Raw genomic sequence first — 27506 nt, 5'->3', positions numbered from 1 at the left:
TTTTTATCTCACTGGTACAGTGACCACTTGACCCTGTACAGAGTAATTCTTAGCAGATACCTACCCTACATGCAGTCCTATAATCAACTGAATTATTTTGTGCTGCTAATAAGAATTCTTGCTACCTAGTGTGTTTTTACAGGATTTTAAGCTCATTCTCAAATATTTTATTAAATAGGCATATAATCTGAAAACTTTAGAAAATTTAAACTTAAAGAAATGAAAACTTAAATTTAAACAGGAGGTTTTGAAGCTTTAACATGGAAAGCATTTTCTTCTTTTACAAGCCTCTTGGATGTCTGCCAATGAGGATCTAATGCCAGTGCTATAGCATAACAAATGCTATTTTGAGCCATTGCTGTGCTGACCATTACATTTTTCAAGCACAAGAACAGCTTCCTGAAAAATAATAATTGTGAATAAGTGCTTTTGTGCTTAATGAAACCATAAATATCTTGCTTCTACTCACACAACATCTTAATTTCTGGTCTATGCCTTGACAGAGCAGGGCAGTTGTTACACTTTGCCCTACATTAAACCTGCAACAACCTCTAAACTTTTGTTACTCCATAAATTCAAGAACACACCATTGTATCCCAGATACCTTTTGTAACCATGACATCAACCACAATCACTTGGCATCACTCACACTTCTATAATCAACAGCCCGAAAAAGGGCCATGAGGATGGTGAAGGGCCTTGAGAGGAAGCCATATGAGCAGTCACTGAGGTTGCTTGGTCTGTTCAGCCTGAAAGAGACTGAGGGGAGACCTCACTGCAGTTACAACTTCCTTGTGAGGGGAAGAGGAGGGGCAGGCACTGATCTCTTCACTCTGGTAACCACTGACAGGACCTGAGGCAATGGCCTGAAGTTGTGTCAGGGGAGGTTTAGGTTGGATATTAGGAAAAGCTTCTTCATCCAGAGGGTGGCTGGGCACTGGAACAGGCTCCCCAGGGAAGTGGTCACAGCACCAAGCCTGACAGAGACCAAGGAGCGTTTCCACAATGCTCTCAGGCACAGGGTGTGACTCTTGGGGATGGTGCTGGGCAGGGCCAGGAGCTGGACTCAATGGTCCTTGGGGCTCCCTTCCAACTCAGCATATTCTGTAATCCTGTGAACAGTCAAGGGTATGTATGGCCACCCTCTGTACTGCTGTTTTTCCATTTAACTCAATGAGTTTTCTCTCCTGCCCTCATATTTCAGTGATACTTAATAAAGTTGAAATAAAAAGAATTCTAAGTTTTAATTTATTTCTGATTGTGAATGAGAAAGTATGAAGCAGTATCCTGCATTCAGTAGTTGCCAGCACCAAGTACTCCAAAAGTCACTGAAAAAGATATGTTGTAGCTTCTACTGTCACCTCTCTCAAAAGATGTACTTGCTTCCCCTAATTACCTACATGTAGTCCTAGAAACTGAAGCCAAAAGTATTCCCATTTTCCATGTACTATTACAATTCTATGTTGTATATGTATGCTTACGTAGGAGACATACACATTTTTTCCTCTAGGTCTCCATAGGATCTTGGGGCAATGAGCTTCACAGACAAAATCCTTCTTAATATTAGCCAAGGCAGTTTTACCCACAGCCTCGTGTTCCTAAGTTGTTTGAGGGCACATACAGTCTAGATCATGATCTAAACTAGTCCTCATTTATAATTTAAAGCACAAAAAAGTGAATATGCTATCATAGCTTTAAGGCTCCTTATGAGTCATTGTCTCAATCAGAAGTCTGACGTAGGTTTATCATTGAGCTTTAGAGATTTATTTCTTGGTTTAGGTATTACTAGGTTGTTTCATTTTGAATTCCTTCTAATCCCTTCAGATTATCTTTTGTCATTTAGGAAAAATACAACACCACAACTCAATTTTGAGACGTTGTAGGACAGGCCTCAGCAACAGCAGCTTTTTGTTTTCAAAGAACCAAGTTAAAGTACCTTCTTAAATTTACAAGATGGACATTCTGGGCTTTATATTGGTCCACGCCAAAACCAAATGACCCTTCTGGCATATTTGGCAAGAAATCTGAACTCTTAAACATATTAATTTACCATAGTAATAGTGGGTGAGAGTAAAAAATCTTCAGAAAGGCAAAAATGACCAGGCTAAGACACTCCATTGTACTTGGAGAATATATGTGTGACGCAAGAGAAAAGGAAAGCCAGTGACCCTGACACTGGCTCCACTTCCTATGGGCACCAAACGTTTGGAGCAAGCAAACCTAGTCTACAAGGACAATACAAAGGACTTCTGGTTCAGTAAGAATGACTTTCTGATAACACAAAGAAGGGAAAATAACACAAATGGAGGTCTTCCCACAGTCTGACGAGGAATTAGCAGCACACCAACTTTAGTTAATTGCTCATGACATTCTTTTCCTTACTCCCTTTTACTGCTTCTGCTCTTCAGACTCACCAACAGAAGCCTCGTTTTCCTGAACCCAAGTATTTACCATTCATCAGGAGTCCTCAAGCAAAGAACAGCAGATTCTAAACCAAACTGGACAAATGGAAAAAGCACAGGACATAATGCTGAAGCAGAAGAACTCTATCATTCCAGGCTTGGAACCAGGATGCATTAGTTCATGCAGCATAACCTAGCTTGGCAAGTGTTGCATTTTGCCAACATTATCAGGAAAGGAGGAGAATGAAGTTCTGAAGCCTGTACTTCAGCAGGTAAGCAGAGCAATACAATGAAGCTAAAATACAAACATTTCACATCAAGCAAATACACTATGAAATCCTAAAATGCAATTTGTACACACGTAGAACATGCTAACCTAGGAAATGACAACATCAAACAATTGCTTCTATTGCTTATAAATTTGGATGGTCTTGGCCTCAGCAGTTAAGCATCAATTAAAGCAGTCACTTCCAAGGACATACGGCACTTCACAACACTCAGTCATACCTGCCAGACTCCACAAAACCCACTCCAGCTGGCCAAATGCTTCTCCACTAGCCACTTCTTCCTGTGGCAGTGGGCATCTGGCCATGACCCATTAAGAGTATAAACTCTTCTACCCCCTTCCCAAGAAATTATACTGAAGGTAACAGACACATACATTTCTAGACACCTTTCTGCTAGGTAAAGGTTCAAAAGGTTCTAGTAGGTAAAGGTCTGGAATCTATACACCAAAGTGCTCCAAAAGGCAAACCTCAATCCAGGACTTCCAAGTTCTTCACCTCAAAGGGCTCTTATTGAGCATCCTCTTCAGCATCTCTTTTTTCTATTACTCTTATCAATTACTCAATTGATCATCCTCCAAGAAAATCAATCTGCCGAGTCAACAGCAGCCACACTGACATTTCAGGTGTTCACTGCCATGTTCAAACACACCTTCTATTCAGTTTTAATTTTCAAAACAGCCAGAACCAAAAAGTCCTAATTTTCACATTTCCTATCTGTGCCATCTTAGTAAAATCCACTGCATCAACACTTAGACAAAAAATTGCTTACTTCACCATTTCAAATCATTTTTTACCAGGTTGAGATTAAAAACAACCCTATGCTCACCACTTAAGAACAATCTCACAGAAACTAGTCACATTCACTGACAGACACTATAATTAAGTAGTATTCAGACATGGCTAGATCTTCTTTCATGAAAAAAAAGGCCAACTTTTCCCAGCAATTATTTTTTGGTACATTTCTCTTGTGCTCATGTTAGGGAGAGGAGACTACCAATGATAGTTACTTCTTTTAACCCTCTTACTTCTGGAAGAAAATGCAGATCTTTCCATCAATCTCATGATTTCTGAAACAACTGTTTCTAAATCTTGCCTCTTCATTAGAAGTAGACAACATAAATCAGTGGTGAAAACATGCAACAGATGAGAAAAAAAACCTTTATAGAAGGTTACCCATATGCTTGAACAATTCTGCACTGGAACAAACCATTTTAATAACTTCATTATAAATGTATACCTTGGGTTAGAGTATGTAATTTAGGATATAAAATGCTACAGAAAATATTTGTTTCATGTAATATGATTTTTCATATTATAGTTACATTTTTTAAGAATGGTATCCAAGAAAATTGAAGTTTTTAGTAGAAAATGCATTAAGAACTTCTAGCATATAATTTACAAAAGCTCCACATATGCATATCACAATGTGCTACAGACAACCAAAACTTATACTTGACCAATTGTGAGCACAGACCTCACACTGCCAAGCTGCCTATGCCAAATTGTGCACAGCCGCGTGGCATTATCATTTGATGAATGCAATATGTGTGACTCTAGGGTTCACAGCAACAAATGCATGAGAAGATTTGTCTGCATTCACAAAGACTACACACCTAATCCAGAGCTACCTGACAGCAACTTTGAGAAGGTATTTTTGAAGTATACCTGTAAATTCACAAAACCATAGGATTTTAAAGCAAAACTAAAAGGATGGATGTCTGGAATTTAGGATAACTGCATGGCTCTTATATTGATCTGACTTATCTTCTAACATATTATGCAAACTTCATCATTTAGCAAAAAGATATCCCAGGGCTTGGGTGGTTTTTTGTTCTTTATTGTTGTTCTTAAAATATAAAAATGATTAGAACATTTTGGATACTTATAAAATTTACTTGTTTCTGAAATATTAAGAACGGCTTAGTCTATTATGTTCAGAGGTTGGAACAGGAGGAGATGTTTTTAAATAGTTTTTTTTTTTAAAAAAAAAAACCAAACAGATTTCTTTAAACATCTCCCCAGATAAAAAGTATTAAGAGGGAGGATTACATGGCTTACTTAAACACTTAAATATCAGTAAATATCAAGACAATCCTCTATTTGAAAATACATATACTTCATACAATTTCAACGTACTTTACAAAATTCTTTGGAGAACTTTTTCAGAGAAAACATTTTTACCCAACAACTTCTCAGGAATTAAAAAAACCTGTTCTAAATATTTTAAGAATTTGAACAGTAAACCTACATGTTAAAGATTCCACACTGGATTCTGATGGTCAGACAAATGCAGAAAGTGAAGATAACCACAACTGTCTGCTATAACATGTTAGTATTTCTTTTTCCCCTTCCACAGATCACAGTACTCTAGAAGCTGAAGGTATCTTGATCCAAATCATTATCTTCCATTTACACGTTAAATTACAGTGAAATAAGACTCCTCAGTTTCTGCACTACCTCCAACACTAAGCAGGACTACAGATCTCCAAGGGCAGTCAATGAGACCTCCTGAAGAGGCTGACCCATGCCTTCAAGGTGAAATGGCAGCTCAAACAATTTTCAGTGCAGCAGTATTCCAGAGATGATGCACTTCATTATTAACAGAGTACACCTCCAGAAGAACCCACAGATTACTATCCTGCTTTGCTACTCTGTTTTTCCATAAACCACTAAAAACATTTAGAATTTTGCCTGCTTTAAAGCATCACTTTCTTAAAATCACTTCAGAAGTTGTACAGACATCAGGCACCAAGTCCTTCAAGATTACCTTTTCTGCTCTTTGTTACAAAGCAGCCAGCAAAGCAAAGCACCAATTCACAACTAGGCCTTTTAGCTACTATCCCATAAATAGGAAGAGGCTGTCTTGCCAACAACTGCATATACTTGACTGACACATTGCATGCCTAACAGGATTTCAAAAATTAAAATCCCTTTCCCAACTAGAAAGAAAGAAGAAAACCAAAACCAGCATCATGAACACATTTCTTTCACACCTTCTACCCTCCCTCTTCTCTCTCCAATCAAATACAGGCTCAGAAACTCCTCTTTTTCACAAGCAATTACAGAACTGGAAGGAGTCTCATACACTTGGAAAGGAAAAAAATAACATGGAGGCACATGCACATCCTACACCAATCCCTGAGCATTTATGAGTAATTTGACATTTCACCCAATTTGGGATATTAGGCCTACTAAAGAAACACTTGGCAGTGCAATATGCTGATCCATTTTTAACATAATAACCTCATTCAACAGATTAAAGAGGTACATTTATACCTTGAATTCATTTGGGTGCTACAGTAAATTATTTAACAAGCACTTGAAGTACGTAGTCATTAACTCATGGTTCCTTTTATTTTATTTTCACTTGGTTTTATTTTGTAAGACTGCAAGAAATGAGACTGTAAAAGAAGCAATTGCTCATTCTTTCACCAGCAGGTTTGTTTTGGGTTGTTTTATTGAAAAAAAAGGCTTATATGTTCTCATATGCATGCATACAGATAAGGAGCATTAAGAATTTTAGAATAAAGGATTTCAAAAACAAATTAATCAAGATGTTCAGTAGACATTTCAAGTTAAGGCAAGGTCAAGATTCTTCACTGAACAGCTTATAACATAAACAAACCATAATGCTGAATATAAACTAATTATTACTATCAAATCCTTCCTTGACAGATTTCATATACTCTTATAGTCTGAGAATCCTCTACTGAAAGTGGCATCAAGGGAGAATGACAATTAATAGCATGCACAAGTTGACACAAAATAATAACGAAACGAAATTCCAAGTTGTTCTCCTTCCCCTTACCTGCCTTTCTATATAGCAAGGAATTACAGCATGAACCCTCATGAAATCCTAAAGGGAAAGAAAAGCATTCCACTTCTGTCAGGCTCAGTCTGGAAGTACGAATTAAAATGCTGTTTATAGTCCACAGACAGACTTCCTCAGAAAAATATGGAATCTTTCATATGGTACAAAAACACATTATGATATTTCAACACACATACATCCAGTAAAATTACGAAGCTTAAAATAATCTTCCAGGAAATCTACAGAAGCCTTTTTTCCCTTTGCTTATCCCAGCTCAGTGGCAATATATGCCAAACAAGTCACTCATTATTCAGGTTCTGCCTGAGAAATTTTTGCTTGCTCTTCTTTAAAAAGAAAAGTATTTCAAAATTGCAGTCACAACAGATATCAAAGCAATCATACATGAGTTACTGGGTTAATTTTTAATCACAATCTTCCTTAATAGCTATAAGAGCACTAAATATATAGAAACACAAATTTAGTACGGTTACATTCCAACTTGTTGATTTCTGTAGTTTCTTTTATATATAAGTTGACTGCCAGTCATCATCTCTCTCTGTCATCTATACACGACTGTGACAGAATTGGGTGAAATGAAGGTCAGAGGAAGCTTAAGAGGCATTTAAGTTTTCTCCCATCTTGACAGGGATTTCATCTCTCTACATTGCACAGATTTCAAAGTTACTGGAGCAACATAAAGAGCTATTCCTATAACTTACATTTGTTTACAAGGATTTAAAGGAAAACACCAATTATAAACCAGCACAAGCAACACTTAATGGATACCAAATTCAGAAACATAACACTTTATGCAACTAGAAGGACCCACAAGACAATGGATTAGAAATAAAAGACCCACATCATCTGCAAAAAGATGGCATAACTTATATTTGATCCACACCTCATGGTCTCACCTCATGGGGGAATGAACCAAGTGTAACACTGAAGATAAAGAAACAACCATACAGTAATAGCACTGCATGCTCAAATTGTGTAACCTGTGCAACTCATCATTAAGAGCTACACTGCAGTAGTAAAAAAGAACCCTATTATTAAATGCATTAAGACAGTAAGACTATTGTCGAATGTGTATCCACATTTTCAGCGGCTTTCAGTGCTACCCCTAATACTTAGCACAGCACTTTGACACTGTTGCTTAAACAGCTGCTGGAAAAGTTCACATCTCAGTAACACACCAAGAAATCAGAGTCCTGAAAACTTCCTGCTGATATCCATGCTAATTAAAACAACCAAACACACACACACAAACAAACCAAAAGGAAAAAAAAAAAAAACCAAGACAAAAAAAAGGAAAAAAGAAAAGACAAGACATACAAAAGAAGGCTGGAAAAATACTTAAGTCACACAGAAGCTCAAACAATATGCCTGACCAAGTCATTTAACACACTTAAGCTGAAGGTTATAAAACACGCTACAAACAACTTCCAGTTGCTACCAAATCTATAGTTTACTAGAAATACTGCCTATATTTTTTAACAGACTGTGGTCCCATTCACCTAGAAGTTCATCTCTAAGTCTAATCCCTCTGCTGCCTGTTTTAGCAATTTATAAAATGGTACTTCTCCACTATACTCAAAAGAATGGATTATTCAAAACTGTGTAACCAGATGAACAAGATAACCCTTAAGTTTTAATTAAGACAAATACAAAGCCATTTTCTGAGAATTTCCTTGAGGGGGGAAAAAAAAAAGCGTAAGTGGTACGAGCATTTGTTGCTCTTCAAGGACTACAGTAAGCTCCAAAACTGCGTTAAATTCTCAGCCACAATGAGATAAACAAAACCTCCCACTACTTTACTTCTTACTCGGTTCTTCTAAAGTATTTTCAAAATTCTATACCCATTTCAGTCTATACAATACCTACAACCCCCAGCAAGGAAGGCTAATTATAAAGAGTAGTTTGTTTTGGTAGCCATTCTCTGTTGAACAAAGAAATTACTTTCACTGTTCTGGACCATCACTAACCCTGCACGGCAAGAAGAAACAGAAACTGGGACAAGAACTTCAAGCCTGAATGCCCAGGATTCTTAAATTTACATCCTGATTGTCAAAGGTCATCAATATAGGAAGCCTCACCAACACCTCAAAATAGGGTGATAAACCATTAAACACGAGGGACAAACATCTAACAAAATCCATGTAACACAGAGTGGAGAAGAGTAGAAAAAAAACTCTGAAGTCATTTCTGGTACACAAGAATGCCAAAATAATTTAAAGAAAGCATAATCACTAAGTAATTGCTTACTCCAAGAAAACGGTGAGACGGTTTACTGTGACTTTTCTGTTTTATCGAAACACATTACAGATCTTACTTTGCAAGTAAAAATACTTTCATAAAATTGAACAAGTTCCCATTATTAAAGCATAATGATGTGTTTGAACATGATAAGTATCATTCTTATCTCTGCACAGCATCAGAATCAGAAGTCCTCATTTAGTAGGTACTATCAAGTCACTTAATCCATAAGGTAACCAACAATGACAGAACACGTGAACTATCACAGGCTCTACCATTTGCATGTATGGCACCATTACAATCCCTGCCAAACATTTATAACCTCTAAATCTCTCTCCCAGGAAGGTCAATTCAGCTTCAGTGGAAGATGGAGATTTTTGCATGTAACTGCAACCACAAACCAAATCCTGCTTCCAACACTGACAATGCACAATAGGTGTTTGAAGGCTTGCACAAAATGAGCTGATAAGGATTTCTACACCACTGACTGTAGCACAATTACTATCTTTGTTAGCAAATTCCAAAAGCAGACAACGAGTTAAAGTGTTGCCAGACATTAAAGCCAGAAGGATGATCAGGTGCTCCAACTTGATGCCATAATTATGCTGCACTTCCATCATGCAATTCCTAAGTCCGAAAGCCTTAGAACACACTAAAATAAATTAAGTGCTATCACCAGTCACTCAAGAACTCTTTCCATCTTAGCTTTAGGCTATGGTTTCCTGTACAGCCATGCTGAGAATAAGCTAGTTTCCTATTTACAGTGATCATTACCATGAAATAATTTACTGAATAATCTTACTCTCAAGTCCCTGTTAGCATGCTGTTAAAGCATGCTTTTGCTTAATAGCACTGCTTTTGGTGGTCTAAATGCAGTAAATGAAAGGTACAGGTCCACTTTAAGAAGCTTTCAGTCATTTGTTAAAGTATAATACATATTACACACAGTACATTTTAGTCTCATAAATTAATCAAAAGAATAGAAAAAGAACCAGTGCATTAAATCAATGAGAACAAAGACACACCATTCTGTTCTAGTCATTTTTATGTTTCACCTACATCACACTGCAACCCCAGATCACAAACTATTCCCAGAAAGGTCATACCAAGAATACACTTGCTATAATTACACTGATATTCAGGCATGCAGTTTTTTGTTTAAAAGACCACACTAGCAATACTACTGTTGACAATTTGATGTACTTCCTAAGCTGTTACAGACAGGTCTGAAAAGGCTTATTTACTTTATTACTATCTGTAAGATGAACAGGTTACAGGGGGTCTCTTTGTAGTACAGGTGTGCTAACAATACAGCTTTTTATTTATGCCTAAGCAAGATACATTAACATACTGGGGGTTGCTAGGTTGGGCTGGGGGTTTTTGTTTGTTTGTTTAGGGTTTTTTGGAGGGGGTGGTGGTGTTTGTTTTTCAATTATTTTCCCCTCCCACTCTGCTTTACTTTGCTAGCTTACCACTGACTGATACAGTCATTACTCTGTCGCCCATTATCTAGATCACAGTAACTTGTAAAGGCTGAAACACTTCACTACCAATCCATTTGTCAGTGTATTTAATTCTGATTTCCAGATTAGCCTGTAAAGAATGCAAATCCTGAGATAATAACAAAGACAGTTTTTCAACATTTAATATTTTAAAACCTTGTTTGCTCATTTTCACATATGCATACATAGATGCTTTCATATTTATGCACTGCTCCAAAGACCAACCAAAACTGCAGTGCTATGGAAATCAGTCAGTTGAAGAGATTAATTTCTCAGCATCTGCCTTATCTTAAGTGCTAAATTACTGCTTTTACAACCCTCTGGTATCTGTTGACTCTTCCTGTCTTGAAAGGCAATGCAATACCAAGTACTGTAGCAACCCTTAGTTCAAAGCATATCATGGCATGCAGAAAATGCATCTATAAAAGACATCAGGAAAAGGTCCATCAAAACAGGTATTGCCACCTACAGCTGGTCAGCAGACATACAAGGTGCAGGCCCTAAAATCCTCATTGTTCTTAGAGCAGAACTAACAAAGTCAATTCCACCAACAACAGGTATTTTACTCCGTCAGACAAGTGAGAAACTGGACTTGTCAGCACAACACAACAGCAAGCACACTTTCTTCACCAAAGTTCTCTCTTTCTACTCACTTGACTTGTCACTAGTGAGGTTAATCATTTTTTCAAGTTCCATAGAAAGCTCAGTTGAAGATATGAACAGACTTTTTTAACAGTTCACCTCCTAGAACTCAAATCACATGGTTTTCAAAATGGTGGCAAAACTATGAAGCAAGTCTAAAATGTGCAAAACAGAAAATAACAGTGCCCCTAGGATGCAGCTAAAAAAAAAAACAAAACACTATATAGCTATGCTAATCCACCAGAAATCCTTCATTGTAAAGTATCTTTTCCTTTTCTCATCAAATAGCAGCAAAACTTCCAGCAAATAAAAAAGCCTATACGAACTCTAAAACCATTTACAAAATCGAAGTAAGTATGCAAAATAGTTGCTGCATCAAAAATGTAATTGAATCTTACAGCTCTACTTTACTTACTTCATTCCCTACTGCTTACTAAAATCCGCAAAAAGTATTGAACTACATCTGTAAAAACCTCATTCATACCTGGTCAACCTTTCCACCACACAGCTGCATACAGGATGAACATTAATGTAGGTTCCTGACTGTACTTCACTTTACAATCTAGTACTAGTTACTACTGCTAGAGATTTCTCTAAGGCTGCTCACAAGTCTTTGGATTCTCATGTTTAGCTTTAATCTTCCACCCTCTCTGCAAACTTAGTAACAAGCCAAAACACACATCCTACACAGAAAACATTTCTAAAAGGAAAATAAAAATTTCTCTTAAAATGTAATGAAATTGTCAGGTAAAAAAAAAAAATTTTAAGTCTCTATGCCTGTTTTGTGTTTGCCATCATCTTTTCCTCCTTCTCTTTAGCTTCACTGTTGGATGAAAAGCACAAACAGGTGAACACAACTTGCACCAGCCTGAAGAATGCAAACAATTCTACAGGAAACATTGTCAAGGACAGAGAGGCAGTTATTAGTTCTTTTATCCTTCATTCACAAAATTTGCTTTTGAGTAACAGCAAACAACATTTCAGATTAAGCTGTTTTTAAATTCACTTCTACCAGCCTTTATAAATGCTGTAAAATACATTAACTTTTCAAGTTTTCACTCTACAGGTAACTTAAAAATAACATAAGTCCATACAAAACCTGAGTGCAAGCATGTAAAGCAAAACATTGTCTACGAAGATGTAAAACTGATTTTGTAACATTAAGTATAAATACACAAAAATATTCACTGTGGTATAAAACATGCATTCTTCCATGCTTAAATATCAAACACATGAAAATAAAAGCAATCCTCTTCTACAGTTCTGAAGATGAAACACTAAACTCAAAAGACCATGTCTAAAATAAGCAAGATTTAATACCTATAGTGAATAAATCAAGGTAGCCACTCCAAATCCAACAAACTATGTAAGAATTATGCACTGAGTCCATACCATGGCCCAAGTTAAGGAGAAGAAAAAAAAAGTATTCAATAACCAAAAAACTGGCCTGCGTTTTTGCAGACCAAAAAATTAAGAGACGATGAATCTCCCAACATACAAACACCTATGGCACACCCAATAGGCTTAATAAAGACTAGTCAGAAGAACTACAGGTGTGTGGTGATTTTGTATCCTCTTTATTTATCAACATTTGCAAATTATTTTTCCATATGGCATTCTGCCAAGCACCTCATTTTTAATATCTAATCTTCACAATGACTTGAAATGAAAGTCATTCATACTGGGGAAATAAAGGTTACGGTTCTCAAAGCAGATACACTCCACAATGTCTATATTTAAGAGGCCATGGCCTGATAACAGGCATACAAAGAGCTGCAAATGGTGTTCTAAAAACTGAACAGACTAAAGACTTAAAGATACTGGCACGGCCTTAAACGCAATTATATACAGGTTTAAGGAAAGCTGGGAGTTAATCTATACAAGGTATTACATGGGTCAGATGTTTTTTCAAAGGCACGCTACATGGAATTTTACAGCTTCTTTGCTGGCCCAATTATGTCATCACTCACTTCTTTTCTCCTACCTTTTCCTTTGCCAGGTTTAGAATCCCTTGGGATGTATTGATAGAAATCTTCAGTGACATATGTGTGTGCAGATAAGACAGAGAGAAGTGGGGATTTCAAACACACATATTTACAATACACCTGCTTCTGAAATGCTTATGCCCTTTTACAAGACACTACCCTTTACCTCCTGTAAAAGAGGGAATAATCTAATCAACCAGCAAAAAACTCTAACTAGAGAGATCCCATGGCCAGAAAAGTGGGGAGCCAAGCAGAATAACAATATATCTTGCACTGCCTGTAGTGAGTAACAAACTCTAAGCTCCAGCCCAAAATTCCAGAGAAGATGACAATATAAGTACCCTGCCCTGAGATCCCCTGGAAGAGGAAACAGAAGCAATCTCACTAGTTTTTTAATGTCGCATACAAATACACAGGGAGACATGCTGCTGTAAATTTTCAGACTGTACACAAAAGTGACCTGGCCACTACTGCCATGCAAAAAAACCCAAATTATTTTTGGTCTCCATTTAATAGTGTCATATCCTGCTTTGTGCAGAGAATCTAAATGATTTTCCAACTGCAGCTAAACAAAGTGTAGTCTACCTGAAGATGACAGATTGAACAAAGACACAACGTGCATGGGAGAAGAAAGGATATGATCTTTGGCTGGCCAAATAACAGAGGAAGAAGGTATTTCTGGCTATTGTTACCCGGAGGGACTTAAACATTCTGGAAAAACTACCAATCATGTCAAACTGCTAACATATGCTCTTAAAATCAGGGTACAGACATATTCTAGATGTCATTTTCCAAAACACTGAGTATCAATAAACTTATGATTCTCCTCTGTGGCTAGGATCCCCTGAGAGCCTAGGGGGTTTTTTGGTTGATAAAAGAAAACAAAACAAAAAACAACAACCATACAACAATAAAAACAAATTGCACCACCAAACACCAATGGGACCTGTGAAGAGAAGGATTAGTGTCTTGGTTTACAAAATTCAAATAAAAGAAAACCAAAAAACATTCCTGAAAAACTGCTAGTAGCATAATAGTGACACTGTTGGCTTTAACACCTCAATATGTCTTCTACCACCTTCACATACTTATTGACTTAAAAAAACATAATCAGAATGCAACAGTGTTGGAACTTGTCTTCTAGCACTCCTGGAAGACAAGCTGCTACTCATTACAGTTCTCTGGCATCTTAGAAAGATGTGATGAAAGCCACTACGGCAGTCAACACCTTATGATCAACATAATCAAGAGACTGCTGATAGAGTTAGGATTTTCAATATTAAGAAAAGAATCCAGCCTCTCCCAGCAACTCATTTTATTAAAACAAAAATTAAAATTAATAAGGTCTGGCCACTGGTATTACTCCTGATTTAAGTTATGGCACCAAGAAGGTATTTAAAAAGTGCTTCACCTCCCATTGCTATGGCATTTTTCCCATCTTGGGTTTAGTGCCTTGTTGTGTCTGCTCAGCCTAGGCTCAGTTTTTCCAGTGCTCTTTTCCGTCCTGCCCCACATTCCCAAGGTGAGTTATTTATGCTAAAAATTACCTCTCCCATTAATGTAGCTTCTTAAGACAAAAAGTTCTTTGGAAGAAGCACCAGTCTTCTTGGCCACTTGCAAACCCATATCACAAGAGGTCCTCAATACATTGAGGACTTCCCACACATAATTAATATCAAACCACACTTTAAAACTGATGTTTCAGTCAATTCAGCCTACACACACAATGGTCTTTCACAACTGATACAACTTGTCTGGACACACTGTCAAAGAAACGAGAATATTCACATGCACGAAGACCAGGCAGTGGTCACTTACTTGAAAAGGTGAAGGTGAGAGAATACATGTAGTTTGAATGGGTGAAAATGGGAAAAAAATATGCAGTTTTCTTACTCTAACTACAAAGAATTGGTGCACCAGATTCAAAGGCTCACCGCCCTTCCACAGGCCTGAGTGGATCTCGCCATGCATTAATGCTTTGAAGCAAACCATCTAGACCAAAAGTACCCCAGGTTCAATTCAAAGAGCCACAACAATGTTGCTGAACACTTCTTATCCCACCATACTCATTTGCCTAAAGTGTCTCTTGGCTGTCAAAGAGGTTTTAAATACACCACAGAATAGCAACTGGTTCAGCCTTAGTAAAGTCAATACTTAAAAAAGAGAAGCTAAGGCAGGATGAAGTCTAGGCTTGTGAAAAAAAAATCTACCTAAGAATAAATATTAATTATTTCTGTATAATAAATAATCTAAACTACAATCACCACTAGTATACCCACACTCCACAGTATTCTTCTGTCTTCCTCTACACAATGGGAATATACACACTGAACAGACTGTTAAGCACAATTTACCCACACAGCAGTTTCAAAGCATAATCAATACAACCCACCCCCTCAAGAGAAAAACAAGTTCTTTAATACACTATCTGCATGTGCTGAGACCTGAGAAATAGTATTTTAATTAGACAGAAACATCACACTGCTTCATTTCACAGAACGGCTGTAAAAAGACTTGCAAGTTAGCGCAAATCAAACTATCAAACAGTCCATCTTTTAATGAAGTTACAGGCAGTCTTACCTCTCATCCTCACCATCTACAAGAGGCGTTGTCAACGGCAGCACCTTCAGCGGAAAGAGGGATGCCGAGGATGGCATGCTGCTGCTACCGCCATCTGAAGCGGCCGATGCTCCACCACCACTCTCGACGCTGGCAGCTTGAGGTAAACCCACCAAGGAAGGCTCTGTAGGGCGTCTGCCATCTTCGATTTGGCTTACAATGGACTGAGCTAGTGATTGTGCAGGGAACTGGGTAGAGCTTAGTGGCATCTGCTGTGGCACACTCTGTGCCACTGGCATACCTATACTTGTTGATATCAAGGGAGGCTGACTAACGCTTTGAGCCAAATTGCCATTCTGCACAGCCGAAGCCTGTGCTATATTCTGTGGCTGTCCCAAACCTACAGAAGCAGAAGGTATGCCAGGAGGCACAGCTGAACCAGTTTGACTTGGTGCAGGAACAGTACTAGCAGAGGGTATAGGGCTTACCGCAGGCAGCTGCTGGCCAGTCATCCCTTGAACTACAGATTCCACTCCTTGTGCCTGTGGCTGTACAGGTAACAAGGTGTTTTGCTGAGCAATGACCATTTGCTGAGGAAGGCCTGCAGCACCGGCCTGTAATCCCTGCTGCATTATTCCTGTCTGCACAGGCTGCACTACTTGGGAAGATGGAGGAGCAGCAGTTGATGGCATAACTGGAGGTGGAATTTGGTTTGAAGCAGATGGTGGTTGCACCACAGCAGCTACGCTTCCTTGCTGCCCAACATTTAGTATCTGACCACTGGCAGCTACACCTGGTATTGCTGCTGGAGCATGTGCAACAGGCTGAGCTGGGGCAGCAGCTGGATGCGCTTGCACTGAAGGCTGCATGCCCTGTGCCTGGGCAACAGGAACCGGTTGTCCAGCTCCTACTCCCGTAGAACTTGGCTGCATGGCAGGGGCTGGAGTCTGAAGGATCTGCTGATGCTGAATGTAGTCTGGCATAGCCCCTGTGACAGAGTTTTGGTTCACCGGCTTAACGTGACCCGTGGCCATCTGCGTAGGAACTGGCTGCTGTTGCTGCTGTTGTCCATACTGCAACTGCTGCTGCTGCACCACTGGCAAAGTCTGCACAGGCTGTGCCGGCTGTGAATACGGCAGCTGCTGTTGAGCCATACTCTGAAGGGCAGGTTGCTGGTGGCCCAGAGATGGGGATACACCTAGTATATTAACTGGGGCTGGCTGAACCCCAGTAACAGTGGTTAGACTGGCCTGTGCAGGAGGTTGGACCCCTGGCTTCTGCTGTGGATAATTTACCTCTTGAGAATGCAGCTGGACTTGTGCAAGTTGCGATTGAGAAACACTCTGTGGTATACTAGATGCTGGAATTGCTGGAGGAGCAGTACTGCTAAAATCCATCTGCTGCGGACCCACACCTTGAAATGCTTGCTGCTGTACCACAGTAGGTGCTCCCATTTCTCCACTTCCCACACTTTCTGTATAGTGACTCAGTGTGCTTACATTGCTGCTAACAGAACTCCCACTGGTGCTCTCCCTTTCAGAAGTCACTTCAAGCGGGTTTTGTTTTATCGTCTCTACTGCTTTGTTTACTGCTACTCCCTCCGAAACTGCAACAGTATTTTCTTTATCATAGAATTCAGTGCAAGTCCATCTACCTTTTTTGAAAGGTTCAGAACTAGAATCTAATTTTACAACCCTAAACCTTGACGTGCCAGATGCAGGCTGCTGCTGGCTTGATCCCACTGCCATTCCTGCAGTTGGATTAGTAACATTGTTAATGACACTAGAGGAAGCACTCGTACCATTGCCAACACCACTCAAGATACTCACATTAGCATTGCTGCTAGTTCCAGACAAAGCATTTACATTACCAGTACTCGTGATGTTGCTTAAATTTATAGTACCAAGCACGTTACTTGCCACACTAGAACTACCACCACCAATATTATTTAAGGTACTAGTTCCAGTAGCAGGACTTATACCTAAATTGCCAGGAGTACTCGTAGTGCGGATATTAGACACGGCAGATGCCAGGGAACCAGTGGATGATGCAGCAGAAACTGGTGCAGTTGGTATAACATTGTCAGAGCTTCCAGTTGTTGATAGTTTTCTAAACGATGGACTGGGAGGTGGTCCTCCAGAAACTGGGGCACTACCCACCCCAGGATGCGATGGATGATGATGTCCATGATGGTGGTGGTGAAGATGGTGGTGATGATGAACATGATGGGGATGAACACTTCCATTGATCACAACACTCTGCTGCGGGTGATGAGGCAGAGGAGCATGCTGCTGAGGAAGATGAGGCTGGTTTGGAGAAACAGCCCCAGGAGTCTCTGCCTCTTGGAAGTTATTTAGAGTCTCTTCAGAAGAACTCCTCTCAGGTTCTCCCAAGTCAGTGGCTCTGGATAAAGACACGTCCAAGATTTCTGAAGATGACAGGTCTTCAGTGTGAGACTCATCCAGGTCATCGTAGCTTTCTGTATCCTCAGCTATGCTGTTATTAGAGCTCATACTAGCTGATATTTGAGCAGGGGTGACACTGGTGATTTGAAAGCCACTTTTCTTTTTCATTTGAGCTCCAGCCTGTGCAAGGGGCTGTGGCTGGAGCTGAGACTGCGAGAGGAGGTTCAGGCTTTGTGGATGAGGGGGTGTCGGCTGTGGACCCGCTGTTGAAGCTGATGCAGGAGATGGAGGTGGTGGCTGAACCAGCAAAGGCGGCTGATAATCCTCGGCGGAGAGGGCAGCGCTCCCAACGCCGGTACCTGGTGCAGTGGGAGCAGTAACGCAGCTGCTGCCGCTGCTACTGCTGCTGCCCCTTCTAGGAAACATCGCCGGGTGCGCCATCTTCCTAGCACTAATGTCTGCGGCTGAGTCAGGCTGGTGCATTGTATCGGGTGTATTTTAAGAGTGCAATCCCCCGGTATGGAAAGAGACAGACACACACACACACACACACAGTTAGCTGTGTGCTTAGGGCAGGGCAGAGACACCACCACGCACAACCCCCCCCGACTCCCGCAGTGCACGGGCTAAGGCAGCTCGGCACCGCCGCTCACCACCACCCCCCTCCCCTCCTCCTCCCCTCCGAGACAGGGAGGGGGCGAGCACCGGTCCTCCGCCGCCTCTGAATGTGACACTTTCAATCCTCCGCCATTCACTTTCTTTCTCCCTACCACCCTCCCCCCCGCCTCCCTTTGATTTCTACCACCACCTCTCTGCTCGGCCACCCCCCTCACCCCCCTTCCCCAGCCCCACGATTGCGCCTCTCCCGGGAGGGCAGCCAGCCGGCCGCCCCGGGGGCGAGCCCCTTCCTCCTCCCCGCGGAGGCTCCGCCGGGCGCCGCGGCTCGCCGGCAGCCGGCAGCACCGCCCTCCCTCCTTCCCCGCCTCGGCGGGGCGAGGGCAGCCGGCGGGCCCGCAGGGCAGCCCGGCAAGGCGGCCGGCGCCCCTCGCCATCACCGCTCTTCGTAGTAGTAGGAGGAGGAAGGCGCGGATACGTACAGGACTGGCGCACAGCAGGGCGGCAGCGGCAGGCTGAGCCGGGCAGGGACATCCCCGTCAGTGGCAGCCATGGAGCTGAATCATTTTGGGTATTAGAGAGACGGAATAAGGACGGAAGAAAAGCAGCAGCAGCAACCCGACAAGAGAGTCCATGAAAAGGAGGGGGGGGGAAGGGAAGGAGGAAGGGGGAGCCAGCCAGGCAGCCTCTCTCTCCTCCCTGTGTCTGGCTGTCTCTGGAGGAGGCTCCGCTCCGCACGCTCTTCCTTCCCCCTCCGCCGCCTCCTCCCCCTTTATAACAGGCGGCACCCGCTCGTCCTCCGCAGAACCGCGCCTGGAATCCGTCCTCCTCCCGAGTGTGCGTCCGCCCCGTCCTTTCTTCCCTCAGGGTCTACTCCCGGCTTCCCCGCCGCCGCGGGTCTCTCCCTCCCCGTGCCGGCCCCGTCTCCTCACGGAGCGCTGGAGGAGGCGCCGCGGGGGGGAGGAGGGGAGAGCTCGCCAAAGGGGAGGGCGGGCGAGAGACAACGTAAGATGGCGGCCGCCGCGCACGCGCGCGCCGCCGGCAGACATAAAGCCCGTCTGGCCGGGGCCGGCGGAAATAGGGCTCGGCTCGCGTGGCGGAAATGGCCGAACGGCTCCGAGCCCGCCGCGTGTGGGGGTGTCCCGGCTGGGGAGGGGGCGAGGCTGCGGCCATGGCCACTGCGGGCGGCCGCCCCCCGGCCGCGTCGTGTAGCCGCCAGGTGCCCCCTCTCTGCCCGCAGCATGACTGTGCCTCACATGACCTGCCGCCGCCGCCTCCCTCCCTTCCCCCCTCCTCAGCTCCGCTGCAGATTTATTCAAGTTATTCATCACCTTCTCTCCTTCCTCCCCTCCCTCGGTCCAGAATATTCCTGCCCGCTCCTTCCTCCGCGCATGGGGAGGAAAGCGGAGTATGCGCGCATCCCTCTTGCTCGGGGCCGCCTTTCCCTTTGTGCCCGGGGCGAGCGGCTCGCCCCGGTGCCCCGCTCCATGCCATCCCCGACGGGGGTCGCCGCCAAGGGCTCCCCTCACGCCCCGAAATGGCCGCCGCCCACCCCGCAGTCGCCTTCTGCACCGCCGGTGCCGGGGCAGAGATGCCCGGAGGCGGCCGGGTCAGGTGGAATCGTTCATCTGTATCCATATGCGGTGTGTCAATATGTGTGTGTGTGTGTGTGCGTGTGTGTGTGTGGAGGAGCTTCTTATGAAAGCTCCAGAGGAACCGCACCGAAGCACTGACTAAAAAAAAAAAAAAAAAAGGGGTGCTGGTCAAAACTTACTAAACAGGATTGAGGTGAAATCACCCGACCTTCCCTCACGGTTCCAGTGCCGTCATCCCCAGAGCCAAGCTCAACATGCCCACCACGGCAGGGCTGCTCCCATCCCATCCCAAGCGGAGCTAGCTTCTCCCCATCAGTGAGCAACAACCACCTGATCTCCAGAGACGCTCGATGCACACATATCTGCCAGGACATTTTCCTTCGCATCCTTGTGCCTGTTGGCTTGCACAGAGCTTCCTGGCAGGTATCTCATGGCCCCAGAAGCACAGTGGACCCCCGCCATCGGCATTGCTCTACCTCTCCTGTCAGCAGAACCCTCTCCAGCCGGATTTTGAGAGCTCGATAGGTGGGATGTCCCACATTCCTGCAGAGAGGGGGACAGGTCCACACCCTCTCCCCTGTTTCTCCAGCAACCTGGTAGTAGGTAGGCTGTGCACCATGCCTGGAGAGCTGCTCATGTTCCCAACTCCTAGCAGCATGGTCTTGTCCCCAAACAGGCACCCATGAGCTGGCAGGAAGTGTCTCAAATGACTGCTTTGAAATTGGTCTGGTTTGCCTGGAATGGTGAAGGTTTTGCAGGACTTGAAGGGCTCAAGCTAATGTTGTAACCTGACTGTGGAGCCAGCTGGTCAGGACAGCCAACAGGGCATGGAGAAAAAACAGGCCTTGGCTCTTGCTGCAGTGAATATTTAAGCACATAAGGAAGAGTAGTAGAGCTTTAATGGGAAAGAAAAGTTGTGAGAGTCCAAGGTATTATATCATATAGCTGAGTCATTAGAGAGTTCTTGTGGGAGATGTAAATGTTAGTTCCTTCAGGCAGAGACGAGATTTGAGTCTCCCATGTTTAGTGTGTGCTGTTTAATCACCGAGGAACTAAAAAGCTGCTTTTCTTGCTCCATTTTGTGAAAAGGGCAAGGATTCCAGGTCACACACATTGGGAGCTTTTGCTGCCTGTTCCTGAATTTCACCCTTCCATCTTGCCTCTCCCTGCTAACCTGGCTTATCTAGCTTTCATTTGGTGTGGGGTAGGGGTGGCTTTTGAGAAAACCCTGCCTTTTGCAGTTTAATTCATTTTATCTGGAATGCAGGCATTCAGCTCAGGTCTCCAGGTACCTGACAGGTAGACTTGCAACCCTTGCTCCTTCCATGGCTGTACTGCCTTTATACAGACACTAAAGAACAATTGACACATAGTTAAATAAGATTCTTCTTTTCCTGAGGCCAAGACAGTATTATTTTTTAAAATGGATAATCAGATAGAAGCCCATACTTAAAGACCATACTACCTGAAAGTGAGCTGCCTATGTGTAACCTTCACAGATTTCAGTACAGCATCACAAAGGTGCCCACAATCTACATCTTTATCCTTGGTGCAACATTGAAATCTTAGATTGTCTTAAATGAAATACTCACATGTGTAAACATTTTTGAGATGAGAGCTCGACATTGCAAGCCAACTGCCATTATAAATTCCTCTTCTTATAACTTTCCCAGAACAATTTCCTTTGAGGAATTGAATCTTCTATGATGAGTCGCGGCTCAAAGATGATTTTTTGAATGTTTGAACAAAGTCCAACTACTTTTAAAGCACATAGGCTATGAATACAGATGAGCTGGTTTCTAGACTTAAAAATTTGTGCAAAAGCAACTTAAAAAGGATGGAGCTGTTAAGTTTGTATGCACCTAATCAACATCAGCAAGGCTGAAGAAGAATTAAAAGAGCAGTATTGTTATTGATTAAATGTTTGCTTTGCCTATACTAATTAACTTATATTCATTTTGCATAGTTGGGCTGTTTCTTAGTACAATGTGTGAAACAGGTTGGTTTTTTTTAATTGGGTCCATATAGTTCTCATCTTATAAAGAGAAACTGAAGCAAAACTGAAATTTAGACAAGAGTGTAAACTTTCCTGCATAATATGGTCACTGATCTGTTAACAATCAAAATAATGGTCTAGACTAGACAAAGCACATCTGAAGTGGTATGTTTGAAATTAATTTTTTAATGCTGTTTGTAAATATGAACATTTTCATGTCATCCCCTTTTTCTTTCCTTATCCATTTTCTTCAGGTGTAAGCTTACTTCTCTTTCATTTTTTTGTAAGCATTAGTCTAACCATAAAAATGGGATTTTCCTATTAACAATTTTAATTTCTTTTCATATCCATTAAACTGTATGAAATTAAAGCACTGAAATTGTTTTGAATTGTGTTCTTTAGTTGTTCAAGGTGGGAAAAGAAATTTCATCATATACCTAATTTACAAAACACCACGTATTTAAAAATTCAGCCACCACACACCTGACCACGTGTAAAAAGTAAGTTATTCCAAACAGGTCTACCTGCTATTTTTTAATTAACTATATTGATCAGCCGTCTGGAACCAGAGGTACTTGTGTTATCACTGGATGGATTCAGCAGCTTGTTGACCATGGTCACTGCTCATGACTGACTACAGGGCAGACAGTCCTGAAATCCCATCATTACCTCAGCTGCAGACCGAAGACTACTGGAGGGCTGCCAGGATAGAGGAATCCCTTTGGATTGCATCTCCTACATACATGCTTCCCAAATGAACAAGCACAGATGAGCTTGATGCAGTCTTCGCTGCCAGGCAGGGAGAGTGAGTGTCTGGAATAACCCTTATTTCAACTTTAAAATCTTATGATTTGGGCTAGAGCAAGAGAATAAGATCTTCACAGTGTAAAGATTTAGGGATCTGTCTTCCGTATCTGTAATGCTTCTTCAGACAGGAAACAACAAGCCTTGTTACCACCACAGATTCTCCAAGGATACCAAAAGAAGCAGTATTTTAATATTTTCTTTCTTTGGCTCCTTTACTCTTTGACACAGTTGTGTGCATTCATCCTAGCATATGCAGTAGTTTGCATCTTTGTACAGAGTAATTATAAAGCAAACAAGAAGGAATACTATGGGGATTTTACTCAAAACAGTCAGAATCATGACAAATCAGTCTGACGTGTGCTTTAAATCCAGTGTGACTGCTTCATTAATTTTTTTCAAAACTTTAATGAAAAGGTATTTTTTTCCTATGAAGCTGCCGTTGTTGGTTTAGACAGAATGCTTCTCTCTGTTCATTAATATTGCTGACTGTAGTCTCTAAGTTGATTTGCAAAGATGTATGCAATTTTTTCTTCCTTCTAAAAGAAGTAGTCCTAAGAAAATTCTCACCTTTCGGCCCTGAAAAAGTGGTAATTCTGCTTCTGCATTTTCTTAGAAAGTTCAAGTCAAGTCTTGATCTTCCTTTCTTGTTTTGTTTTTGGTTGGCTGGTTAGTTGGTTGATTGAGTTTACTGATTCCAAAACGCCTACTGAGACATTTTCATCCCTCATTTTAATTCTTATTAAATAATGTTGAACATCTGGGAAAGAGAAGTTTTCACACAAGTCTTTATTAAACAAATGCTTGCAGAAATCAACAATTCTAGCAGTATTTTTTTTAAAAAAATCAGTTCTCTTTAGACTAGTAAGGTATACTCCAATGCCAATACACAAAAACATATCTTTCTAGATCACCTGGAAAAGTTGTTTTAAAATATTCATTATACCTACACTTGAGGAATGTGGCCAAGTAGGCAGTCTTTTTTTAATGGGGATTGCATTCAAATTCAGATTTAATGAAAGACATCTAGAAGCTTTATCGTCACTTTAAACTTTATAGGTGTGTTGACTACATACAGGATTGTATAGACTGTATTGTGGATCAAGGGTTAAAAGTAAATCCTCCACCAGCCCAACTACTGAATTATCAGCCAAAAGATCACCACGATTTTATCACTGTTATCATCTTGCTCTCATTTATTCCTCCATTTTCCCTTGAGTTCGTAGTCAACTGATGAACTTGCATCTTGTAGAAGTGCCAAATTGTGGAAAGTATTTCCCAGATACCTCAACATGCAACTGTAATGAACGCAGCACCACTGTAGTGTGAGATCATTTATTTAATTGTTTGTAGAGTACAGGTCTTAGATTGCTAACTGTTTGATCTTTGATTACTCAGCCAAATGGTATATATAATTAAGCTGAAGGTTAAATAAAATAGATGATCAAATCAATGAAAAATTGTCCAACAGTTAAATAGACCCTCCCCCCCCTTTTTTTTGGTCTGGAAAATCAATGAACAAAGTAGCAAGTCAACTGTATTTTTTTTAGATTAGTTTTAGGATTTATGAATTAATCATAAACATTTGCATAGGACTGTTTAAAAATGCTGAAAATGTGAGCTCTTAGTTTGTAGTTCTCAGTTGCAAAGATTGTGTGGAATTGTTTTCTTTTGACTGATCCTAACCCTGATAGAGGAAAGCACTAAAGAAAATGCTTTAAGAACGTACTTCGTGTTCCCTCACTATACTGGGAATTTTGTGATGTCTAAAAGTTCAGTGATTTATGTGTCGTTTTCTTGAATGGTCAGGGGTGAATGTGTCTGTTGTGATAAGGCACAGATCTTTAAAACCTCAGCCTAGAATTAATTTTTTTTACCCTGAAGAGAAAGGTTTCTTCGATGCTGAATTCTTTGGAAAAGTAGGCTATATAGTTAATTAGTACTTAGTACAGCCACACAGTTTTTGTCATATTATCACACAGTAACTGGAGGCAGATAGGATGTCCTGGTTGTGGAGGCTAAAGAGAAATTCTTCTTGAACTCGTTTAATTGTCTGAAGCTTGTGTATCTAATTTTCATCTCCCTTTTGGCTGTGTCAACAGGATTTCTTCCATTTAAAACATAATCTGTGAAAGCAAGTATTTGTTTGCAGAAATCCAGAATTTTCTATGGGACAGTACTTGAGCAAACTTCAGCTTTGTTTTTTATATGCATGAGTTGTAGTGTAACTGAACTGCTTACTGAAAGCAAGCACAGACTGGTCATGAGCACAGCAGAAGTAAACACAATTTTTATCAATAGTCAGTTGGTATGTTTCCTGATAACTCAAATAATAAAAGGTATTAAAAAATACTACATTTTTTCTCTGCTAAAGGACTTACAAACTCATTCACAATAACAGTAAATTTAATTCTTCTACATCTGCGAAGTCTTTGGTTCATTTCCCTACGTTAAGATTTTTCAGGCGTTTTTTCTCCGATTATCTCTGCATTTTAAATAATGTATGTGTCACTTTTGCTTCTGCACACATACACTGACAAGTCTTGAAAGTCATATTAAAAATGTCCTTGTGATGAAATTCAGTGGGAATCAGGTTTAGGATTTCCAACTCAAGCATGAGGAAAAAATTTGCCTTTATCACTTTCAGTAGAACAAAAGATGTGCAAAGTCCTGACACATAGTCAAACACATAGTCAGAGGCTTAACTTCAGTCATGTGAATAGTCCCTTTGACTATAAACTTTTGGTCACTAAACCCCTAAAAACTCAACATTAAATGTGTAAATATTTGTAGGCTCAGAAGACAAAAAGATGAGGTATGTGCTAAGGTGTGGCCTCACAGAGCCGTAGGATTTTGTTGACCTTTAGTTGGTAACACTGTTGAGTCCTTATCAAGAAGAAAGTTAGTCCTTATGCTGCCAATATTTTTTTGAAAGATGCTGACATTTTGTCTGATGGAGCTTTGTGTCTTAGCTTAAAAGCCAGCCCTGCAGTATTTCATGGCTTTAGGATCAAGCTACATTCCCTTGTTTCCAGTTTTGCCTGTTATTGAAGCATTTTTAACTGTTGTTTGTAAGAAAGTAGAAAATTCCCTATTTTAAATAGGGCATCAAACAAAAATGCGTGCTGCTATTGATTGGAAAGTGCTTTATTCCTGCTCAGTCTTAATACCTTTATTAGTAGTTTCAGCATGGAAGCACTGATGAGAGTTTAAAACCCACTGGGGTTACTTGCCACATCTCACTGCTGAATGAATTCTTAGATAACACATGAGGAAGGGCAGAAATAGTGTCAAAACACACTCCAGACTGTGCTGATGAAGGAGTCCATCCTACTTGAATAAAGGGCAGTATGTCAGTGTGTCTGTCCTGTGAGACAAAATATGGTGACACCGTAAATGAGGGAATTGCTTCCTGCAGCAAACACCCTGCCCAGTGTCTCCCAGTTGTCTCTTTTAAACCATCTGTGGGAAGCAAAAGACAAATCCTGGTCAGCAAGCATGCTAAATTGAGCTCAGAAACATGCAGAACACTTGCTCTCAAATTGACAGGTGCCTCCTCAACAGCCTAGCAGGGATGGTCAAAAGGGGAATCCTTGGTGAGAGGACTTCTGACAACTCCTTCTTGGCATGGGCTGCAGGAGATGGTACTTTTTTCTTGGTGCATAGAGGAGGAAGATAATGGGATACAAATGAAATTCATAGACATGAAGATGAGACGTGGTATGTCAATCACTCAGGTCCAGGAAATAACATGCAGGCTTAGTATTTCCAGAAGTATACTTGCTTAGTTCACACACTTAGTAAACACAAAATTAGATCTGATTTTGGAATATAAAATGGATGCAAAGTAACATTTTTAATGTTTGGTGACATTTGTGAAGATGGTGTTGCTGGTATGCCCTGTGAATTGTAATAATTTAAGAACACTGTGGTACTAGAAGTATATTGGAGAACAGGAAATAGCCCAGAAAAATGCAGCAGAAAGTGATGTTGGAAAACGCAGGAGTTTCAGTCATAATGTATTTGTTTGCGAGTGTCCTCAGGTTGAGGCATTAAATCACAAGATAATCATCTGTGACTATTTAAAGGGGAGGGGTAGTATTTCAAAACCCAAATTCAGCTCACCCCCAGTGAGGTACTGGAATTAGAAGTGTTGCTGTAACATTGCTCATAGAGAGCAGGAACATTCACCTACAAGCTCTGCATCCTCTGGAACTGTCTCCACTGACTGCTAGGAGAGCCCAGGGTAATTAGATGTCAAGCATGTGTCTATCAATAGGGACCTAGGGTAAGGTGGGAGGTATGTGAGCCCACGGCATCAGAAAATAGAATATTTAGACTGAGCATCAGAACAAACAGTTTGGAAGGTACATTGGACACTAACAGTGAAAGACAGCCTGTGAGAAAGTGGTAGAAAATCAATTACAGTGACACTCAAATTTAGCCAAGACAAATTACTAGAGAATTGCCTGTACAGAGTAATCCTATGCTTACCAAGAAAGGGTTCATATAATCTGTAAGATTATTCCTGCCATTAATATATACAATACTCTTATCTGGCAGAGGACAACAATAAATAATTGAAGGCTCTTACCTGATACTAGGATTAAAGTGACAAGTGATTATCCCGAGCAGGAAAGAATGTGA

General features: G+C 41.1%; 1 protein-coding gene across 2 annotated transcripts in view; it reads right to left on the bottom strand.

Annotated features, from left to right (window-relative positions):
* TSC22D1 (TSC22 domain family member 1) overlaps positions 1-19381 on the bottom strand; it is a gene marked incomplete at its 5' end in the record, with an annotated part of 93037 nt that extends 73656 nt beyond the window's left edge. The window contains 2 exons of one of the 2 annotated variants that reach the window (XM_082278819.1): positions 15466-18323; positions 18947-19381. In XM_082278819.1, the coding sequence (XP_082134945.1) occupies positions 15466-18290 (2825 nt within the window). Of the gene's footprint in view, positions 1-15465; positions 18333-18946 lie in introns of those variants that run through there. The other variant, XM_082278818.1, reaches the window with a different exon arrangement.
* Positions 19382-27506: the final 8125 nt, after the last annotated feature.

Source organism: Coloeus monedula, assembly GCF_965178545.1.
Source record: "Coloeus monedula genome assembly, chromosome: 3".
Lineage (NCBI taxonomy): Eukaryota > Metazoa > Chordata > Aves > Passeriformes > Corvidae > Coloeus > Coloeus monedula.
This window is presented reverse-complemented; position numbering and strand designations above follow the sequence as displayed.